At 39.6% G+C, this 27232-nt stretch overlaps 2 protein-coding genes across 3 annotated transcripts in view; both read right to left on the bottom strand.

Moving 5' to 3' along the window:
• Nucleotides 1–1342: 1342 nt before the first annotated feature.
• On the bottom strand, nt 1343–4207 carry LOC109889452 (mitochondrial pyruvate carrier 1-like). Its single transcript, XM_020480886.2, has 5 exons — nt 4019–4207; nt 3542–3545; nt 3227–3323; nt 2371–2503; nt 1343–1885 (listed from the first exon to the last, which is right to left on the bottom strand). Exons 1-5 carry the CDS (start codon nt 4087–4089, stop codon nt 1864–1866), a joined length of 327 nt encoding a protein of 108 aa, XP_020336475.1. The 5' UTR covers nt 4090–4207; the 3' UTR covers nt 1343–1863.
• Nucleotides 4208–12218: 8011 nt separating this feature from the next.
• LOC109889453 (ribosomal protein S6 kinase alpha-2) overlaps nt 12219–27232 on the bottom strand; it is a 35083-nt gene continuing 20069 nt past the window's right edge. Inside the window, exons 9-21 of one of the 2 annotated variants that reach the window (XM_020480887.2) lie at nt 25859–25929; nt 25641–25729; nt 24660–24724; nt 24176–24278; nt 22720–22853; nt 20118–20243; nt 19643–19732; nt 17660–17818; nt 15122–15283; nt 14965–15041; nt 13813–13930; nt 13493–13630; nt 12219–13029 (exon numbers count right to left, since the gene is read on the bottom strand). In XM_020480887.2, the coding sequence (XP_020336476.1) occupies nt 12904–13029; nt 13493–13630; nt 13813–13930; nt 14965–15041; nt 15122–15283; nt 17660–17818; nt 19643–19732; nt 20118–20243; nt 22720–22853; nt 24176–24278; nt 24660–24724; nt 25641–25729; nt 25859–25929 (1458 nt within the window). In that variant the 3' untranslated portion in view covers nt 12219–12903. The remainder of the gene's footprint in view (nt 13030–13492; nt 13631–13812; nt 13931–14964; nt 15042–15121; nt 15284–17659; nt 17819–19642; nt 19733–20117; nt 20244–22719; nt 22854–24175; nt 24279–24659; nt 24725–25640; nt 25730–25858; nt 25930–27232) is intronic. The other variant, XM_031804955.1, reaches the window with a different exon arrangement.

Genomic DNA, 27232 nt, shown 5'->3' with positions numbered 1-27232 from the left:
GAGCGTTGGGGACAGAGAATAAGAGGAGCAGGTTTCTGGGCATGGTAGAATATATTCAGGGCATAATGCGCAGACAGGGGTATGGTGGGGTGCGGGTACAGCGGAGGTAAGCCCAGGCACTGGGTGATGATGAGAGAGGTTGTATCTCTGGACATGCTGGTTGTAATGGGTGAGGTCACCGCATGTGTGGGAGGTGGGACAAAGGAGTTATCAGGGGTGTGAAGGGTGGAACTAGGGGCTCCATTGTGAACTAAAACAATGATAACTAACCTGAACAACAGTATACAAGGCATATTGACATTTGAGAGAGACATACAGCGAGGCATTCAGTAATCACAGGTGTTGAATTGGGAAAGCTAGCTAAAACAGTAGGTGAGACAACAACAGCTAGTCAGCTAGCACAACAACAGCAGGTAAAATGGCGTTGACTAGGCAACGGTGCCAACAGATAAAACAAAACAAGCAGAATGGAGTACCGTGATTAATGGACAGTCCAGCGTGCATCAGCTATGTAGCCAAGAGATCCGTGTCCAGGGGGGCAGCATTTGCCTCATGCAGCGCGACATCTCATTCGCAAAGAGTTGATCAGGCTGTTGACTGTGACCGGTGGAATGTCACTCTTCAATGGCTGTGCGAAGTTGCTGGATATTGGCGGGAACTGGAACACACTGTCGTACACGTCGATCCAGAACATCCCAAACATGCTCAATGGATGACATGTCTGGTGAGTATGCAGGCCATGGAAGAATTGGGACATTTTCAGCTTCCAGGAATTGTGTACAGATCCTTAGATTAACGTCAGCAAACCGCTCACCTACACAATGCCATACACGTTGTCTGCGGTTGAGAGGCCGGTTGGATGCCAAATTCTCTAAAACGACGTTGGAGGCGGCTTATGGTAGAGAAATGAACATTCAGTTCTCTGGCAACAGCTCTAGTGGACATTTCTGCAGTCAGCATGCCAATTGCACACTCCCTCAAAACATTGGTGGCATTTTGTTGTGACAAAATCGCACATTTTAGAGTGGCCTTTTATTGTCTCCAGCACAAGGTGCACATGTGTAATGATCATGCTGTTTAATCAGCTTCTTGATATGCCACATCTGTCAGGTGGATGGATTATCTCATTCATGGTTTGATGATTAGAAGTTAAATCAGGTCTGCTTGTCCAGGTTAACAATACAAATGTGTACTTTCCATTAAAAGTAACATCTTAAAGTCGCTTTAAAAAAATTATAAATAATTTAGATAAACAAATGTATGGATTGGGCAGTTCATGGGCAAAGGTCTTGCATAGCTTTAGAGTTATCAGTCATTATGAAGGTAAAAGCTCATCAGCCACTTCATGGATATCAGACAGTTTATTATAAATTATGGTCAGTGTAAGAGGAAGTTTAATTCATGGTACATAGATAAGGGTTTATTCATTATATTCAGGAATAATGTTTCCATGGCAACACACCAGAGTACAACTTTTATTGCCTGTACATTCTGTTAAAGATTGTGTTATTGGTATTGCTAACACATTTATTAAAATGAGGACATAAACAGTAAATATTTGTGTAATAGACCCTCTCTTTAAAAGGATCCCATCAGTAACAGGGCCTCACTAGATTCCATTCCATTTAATTTGTTTGTGCGTAAAAAGCATTATGCAAAACAAATCTATTCATTGACCTTATATACCGGAAGAAACAGGCATGGTGATCGTCAACAGCAGTTTAATCTAAATTTAAAAAAAAAATTAAGTTAAGAGTTTTACATAGGTATGCAATGAGATAAACATGGTCATACACACAAAAACCATAGGGTAAAACCATGCCGATTTCCTAATGAAACTATATATTTTGCATTTGTCCATCACTAAGAAGACTTCTTCTCCATGCTAGAAAGAAGAAAAAAATTACATCAGAATTACTGGAGACACACATTCTGTAGAACAGCATTAAGTCTAAATGACATATGACATTATAACTAGTGACAATGAGCTATGTGTAAACTGTATGAGAGATTGAAGTTAAGATGTTATCATGGATATGGATAAAACAAATTATGTTATGAAGTACGGTGCTTCCATGTTATACATTTTCAGTTGATTTGATGGCAACTTTCAACATATTCTCGTATGGAAAAATCCTAAAAGATACATTTGGGCTTCAAGGCTGTGGCTTCATTGAAATATCAGTCTATTATACCCTAAGAAAGAACCCCAAATAATTTGTTACTAACAGGAGAAACCACCTGAGCAGTGAATAAATCACATATGTTTGGAGGTTGTTGTTGCTCTGTAACCAAAGTGGAATGTGGGTACAAACCAAAAAAGGTTTTGCATTGAAATAAGCAAATCAGTACAGTAAATTGTGAGCTTACTTGTATTTGATAAGTCGTGATCCTTGAATGAGCTGGGCGGTCTCATTGGTTAGATGGCAACCAAAGAGGAGCCAATTCCTTGGCTGAACTTTGTATGCAAACCTCATAAACAGGAGGGAATAGCAGGTCAAAGCTGCGGGGGGAAAAGAACACACAAAAACACTCAATAAATAAGGAATTAACAGCCACTTGACACTTACATATCTTCAGGACAACCTTATCAGAAAACACAACATTTTCTTGCCTCGAGTCAGACAGCAGGAAAGGATTATGAGGTTCAACGAAGAATGTTAAACTATTGGAATTCTACTTTACAAAAGCATGAAGGCCATTCTGACTCAAAAAGCACAAGAAAGAGGATTGATAAATATTGTACCTAACATCTGATTTGGACCATCATTCATAACAAAGAGTAAGACATGAGGAATCCAATAAAATGATCAAAAGCAACCCTAAATAATTAATTGGATTCCCTATGTCTAACTCAATGGTAGGAAGAAGTTGGGTCTAAATCAGATGTTGGGTTCTATATTTACTACATTTTATGTGAATCCCATAAATAAATAAATAAAGGGTCAATTTGGGGGCAAACCAATAAGCTTAATTTGTTCAGAGATCAAATGACATTTTAACAAAATAATGTTGCAGGTATTCTAATCTTACCAGTTTCTAACTACAGACATGATTTCAGAACAATCTGTGATAGCGGGTGTCATGACTTGCTGAAATGAAATAGAATGACGCTGGAGTTCTTCAACAAGAGTGACTATCAATCCCTGGCAGAAACGTGTCCCTAATGTTAGGCTATGGCTAGACATCAGCCATTGCTTAGCTATGTTTCAGTATCATGTCTTACCAAAGGTCATTCTGCCACTGATAATCTCAGGGCTTTTCTTCATGTCACTGATGGCAGCAATGGGCAGACCCCAGTTGGCCACAGGTCCCCAGAAGTGCTGGAATAGAAGTACACAACTACATTTAAGGAACAAGGAATATAAAGAGCAACGAAGTTACTGTAAGGGTCAAATGTTTTCAAGCTGCCATAGCAATTAAACAGTCTCGATAACTACCTAAGAGACGAGTATATCTGCAATGGTCAATGGAGCCAAAATATTCTGATTTTAGTAGACAAATACTAAACTAGTCTGCACAATGAACAGAGAGTACTTACTGTGCTTATTTTGAAAGATCCCATGAGGACACCAAGATGACAGACATAACACAAAATGAGTTTGGTTAGAAGGATATGCATATACCTTATGAAAAACAATCAACACCTCACATCCTGCCTGGGCTAACTAATAATACTCATAGGTCTCACATCACCGGTAACACATTAGCACACACAGCAGTAGGCTAGTTTGACAGCTAACAGTTAGTTAGCTTCGGTGATAGCAACAACATTCAAGCCAAACGTCCTTCAAGCAGGACACGCCGTTAGAAACATTTGCACAAACAAACGTTAACTGTAGTAACGTTAGACTACCTGCAGATGTGCACACGAATTTACAAATAGCTAGCTCGCTTTGTTTGATCATTAATTTAGCTAACGTTAGCTGTCTACTGTTAGCAAGCTTGCTTGCTAGTCGCTACAGTAAAATTAATCTCGTTAGCTAGCTATCTTCCAGATCTTCCAAAAGTGTTTTACCTCATCAAATAGTCTCTGAACTCCTTGCTTTTAAGGTGGTCAACAGCTTTACGTGCCAAAGTACCTGCCATGACTTCGGATTGTGGTGGTTCGCAGAGGAAATTATGAATGTATAAACTGGGTTAATGCAGTTAAGCGTAGAGGACACCAGTGGTCACAGAGCTTCACCAAAACATTATCTTTACGACACAGTCGCAATTATTCAGTTAGGACGCCTCTCATTGGTGTTGCTATGCAATCTCACGATATCCGGCCTCATGGTGATGACCCGCCCCTACTTTCTGAGATTGTGCCACTGATCCAGAATCAGCAACTCGGCTCTATTGCTAGGTACTACACATAATGCTCAAGAATAGCTGCTGAACTGGTTTACACAACAATTCTCCGAAGGAGGTGACCCTGTATTCATCACTTATTGGCTCAAACACCAACCACCTTTAAAACACGTTCAACCGGGACACAATAATGCACTAAACTTGCCAAAAGGTCACAATGTCATTGGATTTAGGTTCAAAGTTGGATGAAAAAAGACAAAATCACCTTACGTTTTCAAATCCAATCAATTTCCCAAGTTGAATCAACTTTTTATTTGTATTTATTTTTTATTCAACCTTTATGCAACTAGGCAAATCAGTTTTAAGGCCAGGCACTACAGGCTAATATGGATTTCTTTCTTTACTCTCATCAGACTGAAACTTTACCAGTTGAAAGTATACATAAATAAAATATATTATTGTATTACAAGTTTTATTTATTTTTAAATTAAAATATGCAAATGAGGCAACACAACACAATATATAAAAGAAAAGCCTCTGTAAAGGTCTGACTATAAGACCTAAGAACCTGTGTGTGGAATAAAGGGAATGTACGTCCTTTGAAGACTAGGAAAAATGAATTGGCGCACAGGGAACATGTCATTTTGAGAAAATGGCCGATAAAGAGAGGCTAATGCAATTAAAATGTACTTTCCATAAATATGACCATTTATTAACATTAATTAAACTCTTATTCATATATCACTTCTAAACTGACAAATAAACATCAAATATACCTTTTACAAGTACATTAGCACGTTTAATACATTTGGTTCAAGCAATAGAGCATATGCTTTGAATACTGGTCTGTTGGGCAAATATGCAGTTTTGGACAAATTCTCATATCACTTTGCTCAATTTGTCACATACAAGGATTTTGTACAGCAGTTGAAATGTGAAGAACATGAATCAGCTATGCCTGCCCCATATGTAAGGCCCTCTGAGTTGTTGCTGGTGACGATTTACTTTCTTGACTGTGTCATGGGACCTGCGCCTACACTTCCACATTCAATTGAAGCAGCATCAGCTCTCACAACTCCACTCTGATTTCTCGTGTCACCAAAGTGCTGTCAATCCACAATTTGTTCATCACATTTGTTATAACAGTGGCTCCACAAAGACAGTTTTGGGGCATCGCGACCATATTACAGAGTTCTGACATTCATTTGCATTCTGGGTTCCTCCGTGATACATTCTTTTGAGGACGTTATCATTTGACATCCTATGATATACAGCTACCATTTTCTATGCACCCTCTCAATTAAAAAATGTATGGACTCTAAGGTTTTTGTGACAGAGTGGATCTTTACCATTTTCTATGGGTCGCTGGTACCAGCACCAATGCACAAACCTATCCCGTAGTTGGAAGTGAATCCTCTCTTGTGCCATCGAAGGATACATTAATGTCTTTGATGACATCCTCATCCTCCTTCAGCATCTCTGCTATGTTTGGGTCTATATCTGTGTATGCTCTTCTAATTATCTTTGCAGTACTCTCCATTGGCTGTAGCTCTCTGCATCTCTGAAACTAAAGTGGGGGGAAAGGTACTTATGTCTGTCGACATTACAGACATTACTGCAGGACAAAATATTAGCATATCAGCATGTATTTACTTTACGTAAAGCACATTTCTCACTAACCATATTAGGCTACAGCCCTATGACACTGTAGGCCTATGTGACAATCTTATTGTATAGTTATGTTTTCCTATCACTCTGTTTTATTAACTTTGAATACATTTGCTGGAGCAAGGAAATACATATTATTTATACACAGCAAGTCACCTGGCAATAATGGGCCACTCTCCCTTTTAATTTACCTGTCATTATCCTGCCATGTCTCTGATATGAGCTGAGATAAGGAAGGAATCGCTATGACTTTGCTTATTTTCTTTACAGCTGCATAACCAAGTCCAAATTCGTGGGCTAGAAGAACCATCCTCACATTTATATCAAATGCCACATCTCCCCTGGAGCACTCCTGCAGCCGGGAGGAAGTGTAAACACTCCTCCTAAATGCATCACGATCACCTTCCCAGTCTGCACATTCTATCATGACCGAATTACAGAATCAACGGTTGGTGAAGTCTATGGTGATTTTCAGTCCAGTGTGTAGACACTTAGAGCAAATCAAATCATGTACAAATTGGTTTATTTGAGACGTGGAATAAAAGCCACTGTTGGCTGGCTGCTGTCTGGTTGGTCGATGCTAGTTGGCATCTTCATCTCAACTAATTTGCGTCTCAACGCGCTGCTGCGGGCTACCTCCTTTTCCTCATCTACCTGTACTGTCACTGCCTCGATCGGCGGATCAGGCACATTGTTTCTTTCATTCACTGCTTTTATCGCATTGGCTAACTGAGATCGCCCATTTTTATTCACATTCTGTAGTTATATTCTTCGAGATTTACTCATTTTGTCTCTCTTTACGTTGATTCTTCGCGGGAGATATTTTAAAACAAGGAAGAGCTGCGCGGCACGTGAGGCATTTTAACCAATCAGGTTGCCGGAAAGGGCCTTTAAATGCCAGTAACCAATCGGATGTCAGGAAATTACTAATATTTTAGCACGAAGCACTACGTCAACAAAGGATATAGCAATGTACGGACTAGCTAACGACATGCTCCGGAAAACATGCTTTTGGATGATATATGATTGATTCAACATGGAGAGATTTAAAAATAGCGGTTGAAGTTCTACATGAAACATGCTATCAAGAACGACATTAATGCTAGGTGTAGTTGACGGAGTTGGGATAAAATGATACCAATAAAGTATTTATTTATTTTAGGCTAAATATCCCCAAATCAGAAAATTGACAGGTGGAAGCAAAATCACAATTTTTCCCTGTGGTGCCTGGCCTTAGAAAAAAAATCTTATTTACAATGACGTAATCACATTCTATGTTTTGGTTGAAACGACGTGGTGGAAACAATGTTGATTCAACCTATTTTTACCCAGTGAAAGACTGCTGCTTTGCCCTGATTAGAGATTTTAAACCTGAGCCACAGGCTGGGACATTAAATTGTCAGGGTAGGTCCTGAGAGATTTGGGCTTGTGAAGAGTATAATTACAATGACTCTACCACAGACTCAACCTCAGTTTAGAAAGTAATCTGTCCTCCACTGTCCCTCTCACTGTCCCAAAAATGAGTCATTCAATCAGTGGTAGCCAGGAGAAGTAGCACAGCACTACCGATTTCCCCCCATTGTTCTTTTTTGTTACTGTGAAACAGGTTCAACCAGGTTTCTAGCGAAGGTAAACCAAAATTGCATTCAATTAGGCCTAGCTTGAAAAAAAATCAGCATACTATTATTATATTAAATAATATAATATACATTTAGCAGACACTTTTATCCAAAGAAACTTACAGTAGTGTATGCATATATTTTTTTGTATGGGTAGCCCCATTGCGAAGACCCTGCCACACAGGACCAGATGCCTGTGACTATCATCACAAAATATCAACACAACAGAGTTTATTTCCCACTTGATTGATTTGTAAAGTTTTGGCATGCACTGCCAATACAAGGAACATAGTTAAGTAACCTATACAGTATGTACAGTCCTACTAGCACAAGTTTCACAATGTTACTTTTTAGCTACTTACTTTATTGGGGTTTTGAGACAATAGTGTGTCCTCACTTGAGGGCTTAGTGACTGAACAACACAGAACAGGAGACTCTTTGAATAAATATCTTCTCAGAAGAACCTTCAGTATGCAGATCTGTATAAAAGCCACAGCAGCACAAGGCGAGTCATTGATCAAGGTTATCTATTGTGTGATTTGATGGTTCTAATATTGTATTTTAGTAGTTATTCAACTAAGCTTTGTGAAAGCAGAAATTGTTACGGCTCACTGTTCATTAGGCTGTAATGCTTTTTACATGTTGTACTGTCAAATTTATGAAAATATTCTAGAAATTCTGAAAATATTCTAAAGGTAAGTGTGTGGTATTTATCCTATGGAACCTGTTTTGTCATATTATCCTGTATTCTTAATATTATGGAGCAAGGTTGTGTACTTTAAACCTGTAATTCTATAATATGTCATTGTGTTGGTACACTGAAAACACTGTTGGGATTTCTGGTGTTTGTTTCACACAGCTTCTTTACGACTTGATTTGCACCTAAATCATAAACATAAAGGCATCCAAGGTGGCATTCTACTGTACAGTTGAAGTTGGACGTTTACATATACCTTAGGCAAATACATTTAAACTCAGTTGTTCACAATTCCTGATATTTAATCAGAGTAAAAATTCCCTGTCTTAGGTCAGTTAGGATCACCACTTTATTTTAATAATGTGAAATGTCAGAATAATAGTGAGAATGATTTATTTCAGCTTTTATTTCTTTCATCACATTCCCAGTGGGTCAGAAGTTTACATTCACTCAATTTGGTAGCATTGCCTTTCAATTCATTAACTTGGGTCAAACGTTTCGGGTGCCTTCCACAAGCTTAACACAATAAGTTGGGTGAATTTTGTCCCATTCCTCCTGACAGAGCTGGTGTAACTGAGTCAGGTTTGTAGGCCTCCTTGCTAGCACACGCTTTTTCAGTTCTGCCCACAAATTTTCTATAGGATTGAGGTCAGGGCTTTGTGATGGACACTCCAATACCTTGACTATGTTGTCCTTAAGCCATTTTGACACAACTTTGGAAGTATGCTTGGGGTCATTGTCCATTTGGAAGACCCATTTGCGACCAAGTTTTAACTTCCTGACTGATGTCTTGAGATGTTGCTTCAATATATCCACATCATTTTCGTTCTCATGATGCCATCTATTTTGTGAAGTGCACCAGTCCCTTCTGCAGCAAATCACCACCACAACATGATGCTGCCACCCCCGTGCTTCATGGTTGGGATGGTGTTCTTCGGCTTGCAAGCATCCCCCTTTTTCCTCCAAACATAACAATGGTCAATATGGCCAAACAGTTCTATTTTTCTCTAGGAGACAGAATGTGCCTCAATCCTGAGCGGTATGACGGCTGCGTGATCCCTTAGTGTTTATACTTGCGTACCATTGTTTGTACAGATAAACGTGGTACCTTCAAGCGTTTGGAAATTGCTCCCAAGGATGAACCAGACTTATGGAGGTCTACAATGTTTTTTTCTGAGGTCTTGGCTGATTTCTTTTGCTTTTCTCATGATGTCAAGCAGAGGCACTGAGTTTGAAGGTAGGCATTGAATACACCCACAGGCACACCTCAAATTGACTCAAACTATGTCAATTAGCCTATCAGAAGCTTCTAAAGCCATGACAGCATTATCTGGAATTTTCCATGCCGTTTAAAGGCACAGTCAACTTAGTGTATGTAAACTTCTGACCCACTGGAATTGTGATACAGTGAATTATATTAAATAATCTGTCTAAACAATTGTTGGAAAAATTACTTGTGTCATGCACAAAGTAGATGTCCTAACCAACTTGCCAAATCTATAGTTTGTTAACAAGAAATGTATGGAGTGGTTGAAAAACGAGTTTTAATGACTCCAACCTAAGTGTATGTAAACTTCTGACTTCAACTGTATGTGTTTTATGCTGTGTTCAACATATGAACACTAAATCAATCCACTCATATTGGTTCCATAATGTTTTAAGATGAATCTTTGTTGATATATAATGCTAATAAATGCATACCAATGTATCTGCTACTAAAACAAATACGTCCCTCTAAAAAGTAATTTACCTAGTGCACTCCAGATCACATAGTGCATTCCAGATCAGGTAAAAACACCTAAATCTGTCATGTATTAAAAAATAAAACAAATTGACATAAACATACATTAATACACAAACATAATGGATAATGTAGAAACAATAAATACATTTGTTGGATACAATAACTTAAGTCACATTTACACAAGAAATATAACTTGCATTGACAATTGAAAATGGGTCTGTTTCAGTATCCCTCCACAAAACAAAAGTAGAATATTATGTTAGAAATTGCCAAAACTATCAAAAGCATCCAACATAATGCGCACTAGATTTTATAAAGAAAATAATATTAAACTGTAAGCTACAGAAAATAAATATTGTACACTACAGTATGTCTAACCTTATGACCCAACCTGAAAGTTATAGATTGATGCAGACCAGTAGAGGCTGCTGAGGGGAGGGATGCTCATAGTAATGGCTGGAATGGAGTCAATGGAATGGTATCAAATATGGTTTCCATGTGGTTGATACCATTCCATTGACATAATTCCAGACATTATTATGAGCCGTCCTCCTTCAGCAGCCTCTACTGATGCAGACATACAGTGCATTCGGAAGTTATCAGACCCCTTGACTTTTTTCAAATTTTGTTAAGTTACAGCCTTATTCTAAAATTGATTACATTGTTTTCCCTCCTCATCAATCTAGACACAATACCCTATAATGACAAAGCAAAAACAGGTTAAGAAATGTTTGCTAATTTATTAAAATGAAAAAACAGAAATATCACATTTACATAAGTATTCAGACCCTTTAGTCAGTACTTCGTTGAAGCACCTTTGGCAGCAATTACAGCCTAGAGTCTTCTTGGGTACGACGCTACAAGCTTGGCACGTCTGTATTTGGGAAGTTTTCCCATTCTTCTCGGCAGATTCTCTTAAGCTCGGTCAGGTTGGATGGGGAATGTCGCTGCACAGCTATTTTCAGGTCTCTCCAGAGATGTTAGATTGGGTTCAAGTCCGGGATCTGACTGGGCCACTCAATGACATTTAGAGACTTGTCCCGAAGCCATTCCCGTATTGTCTTTCTTGGCTGTTTGCTTGGGGTCGTTGTCCTGTTGGATGGTGAACCTTTGTGCTCTGGAGCAGGTTTTCTTCAAGAATCTCTCTGTACTTTGCTCTGTTCATCTTCGCCTCGATCCTGACTAGTCTCCCAGTCCCTGAAAAACATACCCACAGCATGATGCTGCCACCACCATGCTTCACCATTGGGATGGTGCCACCACCATGCTTCACCATTGGGATGGTGCCAGGTTTCCTCCACACGTGACGCATGGCATTCAGGCCAAAAAGTTCCATCTTGGTTTCATCACACCGGAGAATCTTGTTTCTCATGGTTTGAGAGTCCTTTAAGTGCCTTTTGGCAAACACCAAGCACGCTGTCATGTGCCTTTTACTGAATAGTGGCTTCTGTCTGGCCACTCTACCATACATGCCTGTTTAGTGGAGTGCTGCAGAGATGGTTGTCCTTCTGGAAGGTTCTCCCATCTCCACAGAGGAACTCTAAAGCTCTATCAGGGTGACCATCGGGTTCTTGGTCACTTCCCTGACCAAGGCCCTTCTCCCCTGATTGCTCAGTTTGGCTGGGTGGCCAGCTCTAGGAAAAGTCTTGGTGGTTCCAAACTTCTTCCATTTAAGAATGATGGAAGCCACTGCACTCTTGGGGACCTTCAATGCTGCAGATATTTTTTGGTACCCTTCCATAGATCTGTGCCTTGACACAATCCTGTCTCGAAGCTCTACGAACATCTCCCTCATGACTTGGTTTTTGCTCTGACATGCACTGTCAACTGTGGGACCTTATGTAGAAAGATGTGTGCCTTTCCAAATCATGTCCAATCAATTGAATTTCCCACAGGTGGACTCCAATCAAATTGAAGAAACATCAAGGATGATCAATGGGAACAGGATGCACCTGAGCTCAATTTTGAGTCTCATAGCAAAGGGTCTGAATACTTATGTAACTAAGGTATTTCCATTTTTTTTATTGTACATTTGCAAAAATATATATGTTTTTGCTATTCATTATCGGGCATTGTGTGTAGAGTGATGAGGATGTTTTATTTATTTAATCAATTTTAGATAAGGCTGTAACGTAACAAAATCTGGAAAAAGTCAAGGGGTCTGAATACTTTCTGAACGCACTGTATACTCCTTGTACTCATTCAGCTATTTCAGTTTATTTTAATGTCTATACTAACTGTGGATTTCTGGAATGCTACAAAATGTACCAACATATCCCTTAGCAGCTGTAATTGAACTTTTAGACTATGAACAATGTGTCAGCAAAGTAACATTCCAACATGCTTATTTTCAGACACAGGGAAAAATACAGATGCTGTCGATAAAATCTCGTAAAATTTGTATCATGTAGTTATGAACTACAAGCTGTTCTAGACTTTTCTGTTACAGCGATTATGACAAAGTGTCAACTCAACGTTGCATAAGGTGACTTGGTCTCCTAGACAATATCATTCTTAACATACTCTACATAATACACAGGTGTCAATTCACAAACAAACAGTTTCAGATGCCACCTAAATGAAAAGGCAAATATGAACGAATAAAATATATTAATGTTACAGTTCTTCAATACAAATTATAAATTTAAGAAGATTTGAACAGAATTCTGCTTTGTCTTCGAAGCCACCATTTGTTTGTTTTGAGTGCATCTAAAATCTGTAAAGATTCCTGTCTTAGTGCAACAATGTGATGCATCTTCTCTACAATTTTTTTTTCTTGTAGACTTCCTGGTTCTTTGGACGGGCACTTAAACCAGTGTCTTGATGAAAGTCATTGCACCTTGACCCATTTTCAAGCTGTTCCTGAATCATCTATGAGGGTGCTATAAACAAGTGGATGTGAGTCTCTTCATTCCTCTTCTCTGGGCCAAACTTGAACACTGCACAGGCTCCAGCTTTGGGGCCAGAGGCGATCGATTCAACGCCCAGTATGTTGCAGCCATTGCTCCCTAGGGAGACAGAAAACACTTCAAGTATATAAAGTTATTCTATTCTAAAACGGCATAATTAAAGGGGGCATAGCAAGTACAGTATGTGAAACGTTGAGCAGGTTTCAAATTACTTTGCTGACGTAGAAAATGCAAAAGTTCTACATGTAATGGTATATCTGTACACAAGGTGGCAGTAGAATGACAACAGCACTTCTACAGAGGAGAAATTCATGTGTGAGACCTTTCATCAGACAGAGAGCTTTAGAAGACAACGTTGCTTGTGATGCAAAACAATAACTATCACAATTAGCTAACATCATTTGCTTAGTGACAAAGATCGACTAGCCTGGGCAACCAGTCAAACCGCTGGGCTGAGGTGAAACAATGTTGTCAGTCAGGCTAGAGATTGGCAACACGTACAGATGATGTTGCTTCTTACATTATGTCAGGTTTGGGCTTTTCATCAGGTTTTCCTCCTTACCTTAACAAGCTGTACATCCTGTCTGATGAGCTGACACTGAGACAGCTGTTCTTGGTTGACTATCCACTGGTGTCTGAGGACCTGGGGAGCCGTCAGCCGTTGGTGTGGATCCACATGGAGCATCTTAGTGACTATGTCCTATTGGAACCCAATACAGAAATAGTCTAGTTAGGACCAGTATGAAATGCAGCGTTGCAGCTAAACCAATGTGGATGGGATTTCATTTCAAACTTCCATGTACAACAATTGGATGTGAACTGGATTTATTAAATCATTAAATAAACAGTGATGTGCTATTAATGAAGGACAAATAACCGCACCTTTGCAGCATCAGAAACTGTATCCCAGTTTCCGCCGGTGAGGGCATATTTTCCGCTACCAATGCGAGCCAGTATTTCCTCCGGGGTGTCATCAGGACCATTGGCAAAAGGGGTGAAGCTGTAAACACCAGGGTGAAGAAGGAAAAGACAATCGAACACTTTTCAATCAAACTTCCCTGCTCTGCAGTAATAAATGTGCTTTACTGTTGCACAGTAGGGAAGGATATATGTGAGTTTGTTTGAATTTGGGGTCTTAAAATCTAGGTGTTTGTGAGGTGTGATTCTACAATACCTCGGCTGAGCTATTTTTAGAAGTAATATGAATAATGGCATCAACAGTGTCCCACTGGGCACAGACGTCCGTTTAACGTCTAGTTTTGATTTTCATTTGGTTGAGTTGTCAACTAACGTGAATTCAATATGAAATCAACAACAACAACAACAAAAAATCACCATGTCAATGGATTTAGGTTAAAAGTTGGTTGAAAAAAGATACAATTCCCTTACGTTTTCAAATCCAATCAGTTTTCCACGTTGATTCAACGTCATCACATTGAATTGTTTGGTTGAAATTACATGGAAACAATGTTGATTCAACCAGTTTTCACCCAGTGAAAGAATGCTGCTTTTTTCTAATGCCTTGATTAGAGATTTTAAACCTGAGCCGCAGGCTGGGACATTAAATTGTCAGGGCAGGTCCTGAGAGATTTGGGCTTGTGAAGAGTACAATTACAATGACTCTACCACAGACTCGACCTCAGCTTAGAAAGTAATCTGTCCTCCACTGTCCCAAAAATGAGTCATTCACTCAGTGGTAGCCAGGAGAAGTAGCAAAGTGCAAATGTTGCTTCCCCTGCCAGGTTTAAATAAACCAGTGAAATTAGGTTTACCCTGCCAGGTTTAAATAAACCAGTGAATTAGGCTTACCCTGCCAGGTTTAAATAAACCAGTGAATTAGGTTTACCCTGCCAGGTTTTAATAAACCAGTGAAATTAGGTTTACCCTGCCAGGTTTAAATAAACCAGTGAAATTAGGTTTACCCTGCCAGGTTTAAATAAACCAGTGAAATTAGGTTTACTCTGCCAGGTTTAAATAAACCAGTGAATTAGGCTTCCCCTGCCAGGTTTAAATAAACCAGTGAATTAGGCTTACCCTGCGAGCATAGTGTAGAGTAGGATCCCCAAACTCCAGATGTCACAAGCAGCATCATACCCCTGCTTCTTCAGGACCTATGAAAGACATGGTCAATCTGTGTCACATCACAATATAGGGATGTACTTGAAATAAATAAGATCAAATGTTTCCTCACCTCTGGAGCCACAAAGTTTGCTGTGTAACAAGGTGTCATGAGGAGACCGTTTTCCGCCCTTAATTGTTTGGCGAACCCAAAATCACATATTCGGATCGATTCAGGATCTCCCGTTTCATCCACATAGAGGAGGTTGCTTGGTTTCAGGTCTCGATGTACCACCTATGACAAAACAGATAAGCCAATAGGAATGTACCAGGGATGCTACTCCTTCACTTTGATGAAGACTTTAGTTGGACGTATATAGGTACCTGCTAGAATAAAATGGGTATCTGTCAGAAAAAAAAGGAAACACCCCAGTAAATGAGGGACACAAAGTATATTGAAAGCAGGTGGTTCCACACAGGTATGGTTCCTGAGGTAATTAAGCAATTAACTTCCCATCATGCTTAGGGTCATGTATAAAACATGCCTAGTAGCCTGTTATTTTGGTTACCATGGCTAGAAGAGGAAAGAAGGCCAGAGGAAGACTATTCATTCAGCTACCGTCCGGACCAACAGGTGCCGAGTTTCTAGCCCCAAGCCGTAAGACTGTTAAATAGCCAGACTGCTAAATAGTTCATTAAATGGTTACCCAGACTATCTGCATTGACCCTATCTTGCAGCGACTCTGTACACACTCCCAAAACTCTATATACACCCACTCATGCAGACACAATACACTGACACACTCACACAAAACCCACACACATTCACATACACTACACACGCACACACACATAAGACACACATGCATAGCGACAGAACACAAACTCACAGACGCCAGTACCGAAACAACAAACACACATATACACATCATTTGCTGCTGCTACTCTGTACTATATTCTTATCTATCCTGATGCCTAGTCAGTTAACCCTACCTTCATGTACATATCTATCTCAAATACCTTATTATTATTTATCCTATTGCCTAGTCACTTTATCCTGCCTTCATCTACCTCAAATACCTCATCTGGTACTGGTACTCCCTGTATATAGCTATTCCTTCTGTACATTGATCTGGTACTGGTACTCCCTGTATATAGCTATTCCTTCTGTACATTGATCTGGTACTGGTACTCCCTGTATATAGCTATTCCTTCTGTACATTGATCTGGTACTGGTACTCCCTGTATATAGCTATTCCTTCTGTACATTGATCTGGTACTGGTACTCCCTGTATATAGCTATTCCTTCTGTACATTGATCTGGTACTGGTACTCCCTGTATATAGCTATTCCTTCTGTACATTGATCTGGTACTGGTACTCCCTGTATATAGCTATTCCTTCTGTACATTGATCTGGTACTGGTACTCCCTGTATATAGCTATTCCTTCTGTACATTGATCTGGTACTGGTACTCCCTGTATATAGCTATTCCTTCTGTACATTGATCTGGTACTGGTACTCCCTGTATATAGCTATTCCTTCTGTACATTGATCTGGTACTGGTACTCCCTGTATATAGCTATTCCTTCTGTACATTGATCTGGTACTGGTACTCCCTGTATATAGCTATTCCTTCTGTACATTGATCTGGTACTGGTACTCCCTGTATATAGCTATTCCTTCTGTACATTGATCTGGTACTGGTACTCCCTGTATATAGCTATTCCTTCTGTACATTGATCTGGTACTGGTACTCCCTGTATATAGCTATTCCTTCTGTACATTGATCTGGTACTGGTACTCCCTGTATATAGCTATTCCTTCTGTACATTGATCTGGTACTGGTACTCCCTGTATATAGCTATTCCTTCTGTACATTGATCTGGTACTGGTACTCCCTGTATATAGCTATTCCTTCTGTACATTGATCTGGTACTGGTACTCCCTGTATATAGCTCCATTCTTGTGTATTTTTTATATTTTTTATTTCACCTTTATTTAACCAGGTAGGCAAGTTGAGAACAAGTTCTCATTTACAAATGCGACCTATTTAATGTTATTCCTCGTGTTACTGTTTATCTATGTATTATTATTGAACTCTGCATCGTTGCGAAGGGCTCGTAAACAAGCATTTCAGTTACACCCATTGTATTCAGCGCATGTGACAAATAAAATTTGATTTGATTTGAAAAAATGAAGAGATCTCAGTGATTTTGAAATAGGGGTCTCAAAGGAGCACAGGGGTGTGTGTGTCTCAGTAACCAGATCTCAACCCAATTGAACACTTATGGGAGATTCTGGAGTGTCACCTGAGACAGCGTTTTCCACCACCATCAGTTTTGATGGAATTTCTCCTAGAAGAATGGTGTCGCATCCCAAGAATTTAGTTCCAGACACAAGTAGAATCTATTCCAAGGTGCACTGAAGCTGTTCTTGCTCGTGGTGCCCAACCCCCTATTAAGACACTTTATGTTGGTGTTTCCTTCATTTTGGCAGTTACCTGTACATGAATGATACTGACCCTGTGAGTGAAGCTACTCCACTGTACCTGTACATGAATGATACTGACCCCCTGTGAGTGAAGATGCTCCCCTGTACCTGTACATGAATGATACTGACCCCCTGTGAGTGAAGGTACTCCCCTGTACCCGTACATGAATGATACTGACCCCCTGTGAGTGAAGGTACTCCACTGTCTTGGTAATAGTGCAGAGAAGAGCAGAGGCCTCTCGCTCAGAGAAACACTTCTGATAGAGTATTCTGTCCAGCAGCTCCCCACCTCTCATCAGCTCCATCACAAGGTACACATACCTCCCATCGTCATAGACCTTAGGGGCCAAAAATACATTTTAATACCATGTGGAGGTATTTATGAACCAAAAACTACATTAGTCTAGTCCTCACAGCCAACAAACAGTGGCTAGTAAAATCCAATAAGGACATACATTTGAATGTCGGAAGTTTACATACACCTTAGCCAAATACATTTAAACTCAGTTTCACAATTCTTGACATTTAATCCTAGTAAAAAATCCCTGTCTTAGGTCAGTTAGGATCACCACTTTATTTTAAGAATGTGAAATGTCAGAATAATAGTAGAGAGAATGATTTAGCTTTTGTTTCTTTCATCACATTCCCAGTGGGTCAGAAGTTTACATACACTCAATTAGTATTTGGTAGCATTGTCTTTTAAATTGTTTAACTTGGGTCAAACGTTTCGGGTAGCCTTCCCCAAGCTTCCCACAATAAGTTGGGTGAATTTTGGCCCATTCCTCCTGACAGAGCTGGTGTAACAGAGTCAGGTTTGTAGGCCTCCTTGCTCACACATGCTTTTACAGTTCTGCCAACACATTTTTATAGGATTGAGGTCAGGGCTTTGTGATGGACACTCCAATACCTTGACCTTCTTGTCCTTAAGCCATTTTGCCACAACTTTGGAAGTATGCTTGGGGTCATTGTCCACTTGGAAGACCCATTTGCGACCAATCTTTAACTTCCTGACTGATGTCTTGAAATGTTGCTTCAATATATCCACATAATTTTCATCCCTCATGATGCCATCTATTTTGTGAAGTGCATCAGTCCCTCCTGCAGTAAAGCACCTCCACAACATGATGCTGCCACCCCCGTGCTTCACGGTTGGGATGGTGTTCTTCGGTTTGCAAGCCTCCCCCTTTTTCCTCCAAACATAACGATGGTCATTATGGCCAAACAGTTCTATTTATGTTTCATCAGACTAGAGAACATTTCTCCAAAAAGTATGATTTTTGTCCTCATGTGCAGTTGTAAACCGTAGTCTGGCATTTTTATGGTGGTTTTGGAGCAGTGGATTCTTCCTTGCTGAGCGGCCTTTCAGGTTATGTTGATATAGAACTCGTTTTACTGTGGATATACACTTTCGTACCAGCATCTTCACAAGGTCCTTTGCTGTTGTTCTGGTATTGATTTGCACTTTTAGCACCTGAGCGGTATGACGGGTGAGTGGTCCCATGGTGTTTATTCTTGCGTGCTATTGTTTGTACAGATGAACGTGGTACCTTCAGGCGTTTCGAAATTGCTCCCAAGAATGAACCAGAATTGCGGGAGGTCTACAATTTTTGGCTGATTTTCCCATGATGTCAAACAAAGAGGCACTGAGTTTGAAGGTAGGCCTCGAAATACATCCACAGGTACACCTCCAATTGACTCAAATTATGTCAATTAGCCTATCAGAAGCTTCTAAAGCCATGACAGCCTTTTCTGGAATTTTTCAAGCTGTTTAAAGGCACAGTTAACTTAGTTTATGTAAACTTCTGACCCACTGGAATTGTGATACAGTGAATTATAAATTAAATCATCTGTAAACAATTGTTGGAAAAATTACTTGTGTCATGCACAAAGTAGATGTACTAACCGACTTGCCAAAACTGTAGTTTATTAACAAGAAATTTGTGGAGTGGTTGAAAAACAAGTTTTAATGACTCCAACCTAAGTATATGTAAACTTACGACTTCAACTGTAGAAGATAAAATGAAATATTAGGGTCAGTGAAAATTCAATGAAGTTTGCAGGGGCACATTTTTCCTTAGGAATGCAAACTGGCAAGGTTCTCTGCCCTTATGCGGGGCTTTCAGCATGTGCGTGTGTATGGGAGTCATTGAATGATGACATACATCCTTCAGCGTGATGATGTTTGGATGCTGCCCGTATCTCAACAGAATCTCAATTTCCTCAGATGGATCTTTCTTAACTCTGTCGATGATCTGAAAGAGACACCCCCCCCCCCCCCCCATTAAATTACAACTGCTTGGTTCCCTCATGATAAAATGTGTAACTCAGCATCGTCTGCACAACATACAGAATCATTGTCGCTGCGTGAATCATCCTAAGGGAAACTTTATTATAGTTGAAAGGCTTATAGTTGTTGAAGTGCAATGGGTAGCCTATATACAGTACATCACAAGACTGCAATAGTTAGAGGTCGTACATCAACCTGGAATCTTTGCGGTGATCGTAACGTCCCTTTGTTGTATATGCTGCTGTTTCATGTAACTGACGAGCCGTGAAAAGAATAACCTTCTCTAAGAATGATAAACTATCTATACATAAACATTCCCCTTGAAAAATCTACCCATACGGTTCACTTACTTTGACAGCATATTCAACACTGGTGATTTTGTGGATGCATCGTTTGCAGACAGAGTACGCCCCCAAGCCCACCTCCTCCTTTACCTCATAACCATCTGTGAAATGGATGTTGGTCCCATGAAGTTGCTGAAATGACAAACATGTCCAGCCATCACAAATACGTTTAAGCATATTTGACATAAAAGCCTTTGGTCATAATCATGCTCCAGTAAGCTTGTCAACAGACTTCCTTACTCTTCGCTCATGTTATAATCCTGCTCTGGCAGACTAGGGAATCCATCAGTCCTTCTATAATCCTCAGACATATCCAGGGGAAGCCTATTTCATATGCAAAATGGAGCATACTGGTTCTCAAAACAGATCTACCATAGCTATCAAATGATTCCCCTGGTAATGATGGTCCTTGAAGAACATTCTAGGTGAACAGTGTTTCTGCCTGAGTGCACTTTGGTCGCATTTCTCCTTTCTCTTCTGATGTATCACTTTACATGTGGAGATTTAGGAAGTGTTCTTCTTTCATGGCTGTATGTCAAATCACAAACGAGAGCAAGAAAAGTGAACTGAAAATGTGAATGTACTACAATAATAGTCTTTCATGGTTTCACACATCACTATAGTAATAGTCTATCATGGTTTCACACATCACTACAGTAATAATCTATCATGGTTTCACACATCACTACATTAATAATCTATCATGGTTTCACACATCACTAGAGTAATAGTCTCTCTTGGATTCACACATTCACCTTGTGGTCTGCAGGACATTCCATGCTAGTCTATTGTGTTCTATGAGAGATGTTGGCTTATTCATCCACACTGCAGCAGCTTCTAACCTCACTTGTTCAATACAATGGAAAAAGCAGAGGATCAAAATTTTCCCAGAGCGTTGCCACGGCAGAGCGCACATGGCCATGATGTCATCGACGGAACTATGTGCTACCACAAATCAATATGCTTTGCTGAGGCCTGAGGGCACTGGGAGGCCTTTCTGGTGAGTGACTTTCTCACTCAGGTATGAACCATCTGGTAGAATCAGTTATGTTGTTATTCATGTGAGTGGATGTGTTGTTGTGCGCTGCAGGACACGAGAGGCCTTCTCTGGAGCAGTGGCTGAGATGGTTAAAACAAAAGACCATGGGGATCACCTCCATCTCACCACTGTCACCACATAAAATAGATTGAATTCATCAGATGCTGTTTTTTTTATGTAACTAGGCAAGTCAGTTAAGAACAAAGTCTTATTTACAATGACGGCCTACCGGGGAACAGTGGGTTAACTGCCTTGTTCAGGAGCAGAAAAACAAATGTTTTACCTTGTCAGCTCAGGGATTCGATCCAGAAACCTTTCGGTTATTGGCCCAACGCTCTAACCACTAGGCTACCTGCTGCCCCAAGGTAAGGGTGGTAGTTGATAGTAAGCTGATACTAAGCTGATAGGTCAGGTAAGGGTGGCAGTTGATACTAAGCTGATAGGTAAGGGTGGTAGTTGATACTAAGCTGATAGGTCAGGCAAGGGTGGTAGTTGATACTAAGCTGATAGGTAAGGGTGTCAGTTGATACTAAGCTGATAGGTAAGGGTGGTAGTTGATACTAAGATGATAGGTAAGGGTGGCAGTTGATACTAAGCTGATAGGTAAAGGTGGTAGTTGATACTAAGATGATAGGTCAGGTAAGGGTGGCAGTTGATACTAAGCTGATAGGTAAGGGTGGCAGTTGATACTAAGCTGATAGGCAAGGGTGGTAGTTGATACTAAGCTGATAGGTAAGGGTGGCAGTTGATACTAAGCTGATAGGTAAGGGTGGCAGTTGATACTAAGCTGATAGGTAAGGGTGGCAGTTGATACTAAGCTGATAGGTAAAGGTGGTAGTTGATACTAAGCTGATAGGTCAGGTAAGGGTGGCAGTTGATACTAATCTGATAGGCCAGGTACGGGTGGTAGTTGATACTAAGCTGATAGGTAAGGGTGGCAGTTGATACTAAGCTGATAGGTAAGGTATGGGTGGTAGTTGATACTAAGCTGATAGGTAAGGGTGGTATGTGATACTAAGCTGATAGGTCAGGTAAGGGTGGTAGTTGATACTAAGCTGATAGGTCAGGTAAGCCATACACATATAGTCCAAAGGAAAGAGGTCTCCCTGAAGCACCAAAAAAAAGGTATCAATTATTTATATGAATGATTTACATAAAGCAGATAATCAGCCTTTAATTCCTTTACTCAACACTTTCTGAATAGAGTATCGAAAGTGGTTAATCTAATGTATTCTGATGTTATGCTAGGACATCCCCATGAGGTTCCTTCCTGATATCATATTGATTTCTTCTTCATTTGTACATACAGAGTTTCAAAAACAAGGCTTGATATTCCCCTTGAAGTTGAGACTATAGAGACACCAACGTCTATTTTGTGGTTACATTTAATTCATGGACAATTTGAAAATATATATAAAAAGACAATTGCCTGAAGGATGTCATATTATCTACAAAATATTTATATGAATGATTGATTCAAATGTTCCTTTGAGTATTTAATAAGTTTATATGGTTGATGGATGAGCTGTATACCTGAGTTGATTAGTCCTCTCCTTCTAGCATACTCACTTGTACAATAGGGTTGACTGTTGAGTTCTGCTGTATTTCAGCAATGGACTGGTCCTGGTCCAGATTAGTGGCCACGAAGCTGAACCCTCTGAAGAGCTGGTGTGTGTTGTCACTGGGAGGGATGCCAGGCGAGTCTGATGGGAGAAGGTGACAGATGGTACAGAACCTGTTACAACCTCGACTGTCTGATGGGAGAACAGGACAGACATGGGAACTTGGACATATTAGCAACTGGAAATACATTACATCAGTTGAGTTAATGTAATTTATCATGAATTTACTTTTGAGGGGCAGTCCCATTGTAGTGTACAGATGTGGCCTATAGGGTCTTTTTTACTATTATTATTTAACCTTTATGTACAGCTACAGCTACTGACTTTGCACACTAGCAGCTGATATAGGAGGTTAAATATTGGTACTTTTGTACCAAATTTCCTTTGCACATGGACTAGGATTAATTGAGTATGTTTACATGCACACTAATAATTCAACATTCAACTGATTATGGCAGTAGGCCAAATATAGCATTATAGTGTAGGCCAAATAGTCCCATTGAGTAAACACCTTACTCTGCTCATCTTAAATCGTCATAAAGTCATAATGGAAGTAAGCACACAGCGATTAAAACACCTGGTTTTCTGAGCACTCTTTCAAATGATTAGGACATGTAAATGATTTAAATCAGAGTTATACTGTAGCAGTGGATTTGATATGGCCATGTGTTAGCATGAGCAGCATGAGCTGCCTTCTTTTGCGCTGCAAGAGTGAAGTGAGTTTGGAAAAACTTATGAATGGTTTTCACATATAAACGTTATATGTCCGAACTCAGAATCAAATATGCTTCAGAAAAATAACATGGTAGAACGTTCATTCTGATTGGTGATTTTCTGCATTTATTTAAGTCCCACCAGGAAGTCTGATTTCAGATGTGACCATGGAAACAGGATTATTAGGAAAATCGATCTTCTTGCAAAGCATGCAAACGTTTAAGTCAAACTATTATATTCATCTGATTATTCACAATAATCAGATTATTGTGTGCATGTAACTGCACTCATTGAATGATATAATCATTTCAGAGGGTTGTGGCTGGTTGACTTTGTCGATATGGAAGTTAGCTTTATGTCGATATAAAAGAGGGGGTTATTTGTCAGTAATTTAACAGCAAATTGATGTCAGTTTGTGTGTGGAACACAGATGCATGGAGAAATTATTATTTTGAGTAAACAGCATAACAGTGAAGCAAACAGCATGAAATGAAACATGACATCATGATTAATGAAATGATGTGGCAACATCCCACACACACACACACACACACACACACACACACACACACACACACACACACACACACACACACACACACACACACACACACACACACACACACACACACACACGCACACCACACACGCCAACGGGCTGAACTACTTCACCTACAATTACTAATCACCTGTTGGTGTGCGGGAGGTGAATTCGGGGTCAAAGTGGAAGGTGTCTTCTGGCCTGCCCACTGCTGGTTTGAATGGAGGCTTGATCTCTCTTCTGTAAAGCTTCTGTGGTTTCACCATGAGGGGGAAAGGTAAAATGCTACTTAAATTTTTCCATTTAGTATTGAGCTACATTTAATCCATGGTGATTTGGTATGTCTCTTTGCTTGATCTGTTAGTATGGCAACCAAAAACCAAAACAAGGTAAGAGAAATAGGTCAGTGACTTCTGAGAGTAAAAATAGATTATGTTTCAACCCAAATACTGTACAGAAAATTGTCCTCTTGGAAAGAAGAAAGCTTTAAATTATCTTGTTTTCTTCCCTCTCTACTCAGTAGGTACAAAGTCTGAGGTAAAATACCTTCACTTCTTGTATGAAAGTACAACAATCCAAAGGAAATCCTCAGGAAATATAAAAAAGCAGGTTACGAGAAGCATTGTACTCACATTCCAATCTATATTTCCAAAGAAATTATGCCTTTTAATCTCCTCGACTCCATCTGGTCCAGCACCTAACAGTAAAATACACCAGGACATTTAGATTGAATACTCTTTTTAGCTTCACTGGGCTGTAAATTTCTCACTTACTAAAATTCTATCTCAAGTATCTCTGCTCTTTCAGTGAGAATATGGGGTATTATGGGTAATATTAGCTACACTCTCTAGACCATTTTATTTAACTAGGGTCTCCGGTGGTGGCTACATAACATATAAGCACTATGCAGTAATAGATAAAGGCTCACATACATGCCTTATAAAGGCTCACATTCCTGCCTTATAAAGGCTCATATTCATGCCTTATAAAGGCTCACATTCCTGCCTTATAAAGGCTCATATTCATGCCTTATAAAGGCTCACATTCATGCCTTATAAAGGCTCATATTCATGCTCATATATATGTCTTATAAAGGCTCATATTCATGCCTTATAAAGGCTCATATTCATGCTTTATAAAGGCTCATATTCATGCTCATATACATGTCTTATAAAGGCTCATATAGATGTCTTATAATGGCTCATATACATGTCTTATAAAGGCTCATATAGATGCATATAACACATATAACCTCTCAGCTTTAGGTAAATTATGACTAATATTTCCCGTAATGATACATAAACAATGACTCCGGCTTGAAGAGGTCTCGGTGAATTTACTCTCCATCTTATAAATCACGGAGGAAGTGATTCATTTGACTATATTCAGTCCCACCACTGGCCAACCAGCTTCCACCGATGGGTAAGAGAAAACATACAGTACCTGTGCCCTCTAGCCTGCACTATCCTAAGATTCAGATTTCAATGCTGTCTACTGTGTCCCATTTAATAAATGAGAAAAGGTTGATCTAATGCTGTAAATTTGTCTTCCAATTGATAAATAGAATGGATCATGTGAAAAGATACATTTTAGTAATGCTCTTCACTACATACCTAATCTATTGGCAGGATTTCTTTTGAAGAGGGCCCGTATTAGACTTTGCACCTCTGGGCTTAAGAATTGCGGCATGCCAAGTTTTGCCCTACAAAACAGGAAAAAAAAGTTATTTCACAGAAAAAAATATTATTTCATATATAGTCTTATATTTATAAGGGATCCCCATTAGCTGTTGGCAAGGCAGCAGCTAGACATTGTCAGTATAGTATCTTACTTCAGTATCAGGACCATTGTTTCCTTGCGGTCTTTGCCTTGAAATGGTAGAGACCCTGTCAGCATTTCAAACTGAAATCAAAGATAAACAATGTCAGTGGCAATTTACAAATCAATCTAATGTATTTCACCACAATTTGAACAGCTTCTACTTACATTTAGGTAGACACTCTTAATCCAGAGTGATTTACAGTGAGGACACACATTTTCATACTGGTCCCTTATGAGAATCAAACCCACAACCTTGGCGTTGCAAGCACCATCCTCTACAAACTGAGCTACACAGGAAAGCTGTGAAAATGCTGAAAATACTACAATCAAACTGTTGTCATCAATTTCTTCAACCATTAAAATGAATGTGCAATAGCACTCAACTTTAAAAGCTTGCATTGATGCTAGCTCCTGTCCTTATGTCTCCCTTTATGTAACATTTCATCTACAGATGTAGGATCCTAATTTGATCACTCTTTTGCTTCATTATTTACATAAATTCACTGAAAACCCACACTAACACATGGTTACATTAACAGTATTGCACTTTTCATGTAGCCTAATTTTAGCCTAACCACCGATCAAGCAACATTATGGACTTAACATTAAAATCCTGTTGGTGCAAGATTATTTTGCTGTGACAATATAGGTCAAATTAGGATTCTACAGCTGTATGTGAGTGTGAATACAAATTCAAGCGGCCATGCTCACGTGTTGAGCATTAGATGGCTCAATGCTTTCTGACAATATAATCATCTGACAATACTTGAAACAAAGTCAATTTGCTGTGTGTGTGTTTGTGTGCCTCTGCTACATCATTGATTGATTCCTCGAAAACAATCCCCCACAGCCAGGGTGCCCTTATCAGTTTGAATTGAGCTCAACTCAGAATTCATTTACATAAATAAACCAGCTCTTCTCTGCTCTAGAGGAAATTCGAATTTCCTGTCTACATTATTTTCATATGGTTCTCATACGTCAAGTGTTACAAAAAAACATTACAGTGCAATGACTTTTCATTTCCTGATTATTGCTGTACGAAATGAGGGAAGTTGAGGAGCTGCCCAGGTCTGCAGTGTCACAGATGACTCACAATTGCTGTTTGCTTTGAGGACTAGGTGTTTGGCATTTCAAGTCAGGTAGTTATGCCAGACATCTTGGCTGGCTAACTCACTATACTAGGGCATGATATAGGAAAAATAATATTTTCCAGCTACTACACATGCTCTTCTTCTAGCACTGCAGATGGAGAGCCAGGTGAAACCCGTAAGAGTGCCTGGTGCTTTTCTTTAGGAGAGAGCAGAGCTTGTGTTATAAAATCAAATCAAAGTAAATGTTTTTTGGCGTGCACAGGATACAACAGGTGTAAACAGTCCAGCGAAAG

Source organism: Oncorhynchus kisutch, linkage group LG25 (genome assembly GCF_002021735.2).
Source record: "Oncorhynchus kisutch isolate 150728-3 linkage group LG25, Okis_V2, whole genome shotgun sequence".
Taxonomy (NCBI): domain Eukaryota; kingdom Metazoa; phylum Chordata; class Actinopteri; order Salmoniformes; family Salmonidae; genus Oncorhynchus; species Oncorhynchus kisutch.
This window is presented reverse-complemented; position numbering and strand designations above follow the sequence as displayed.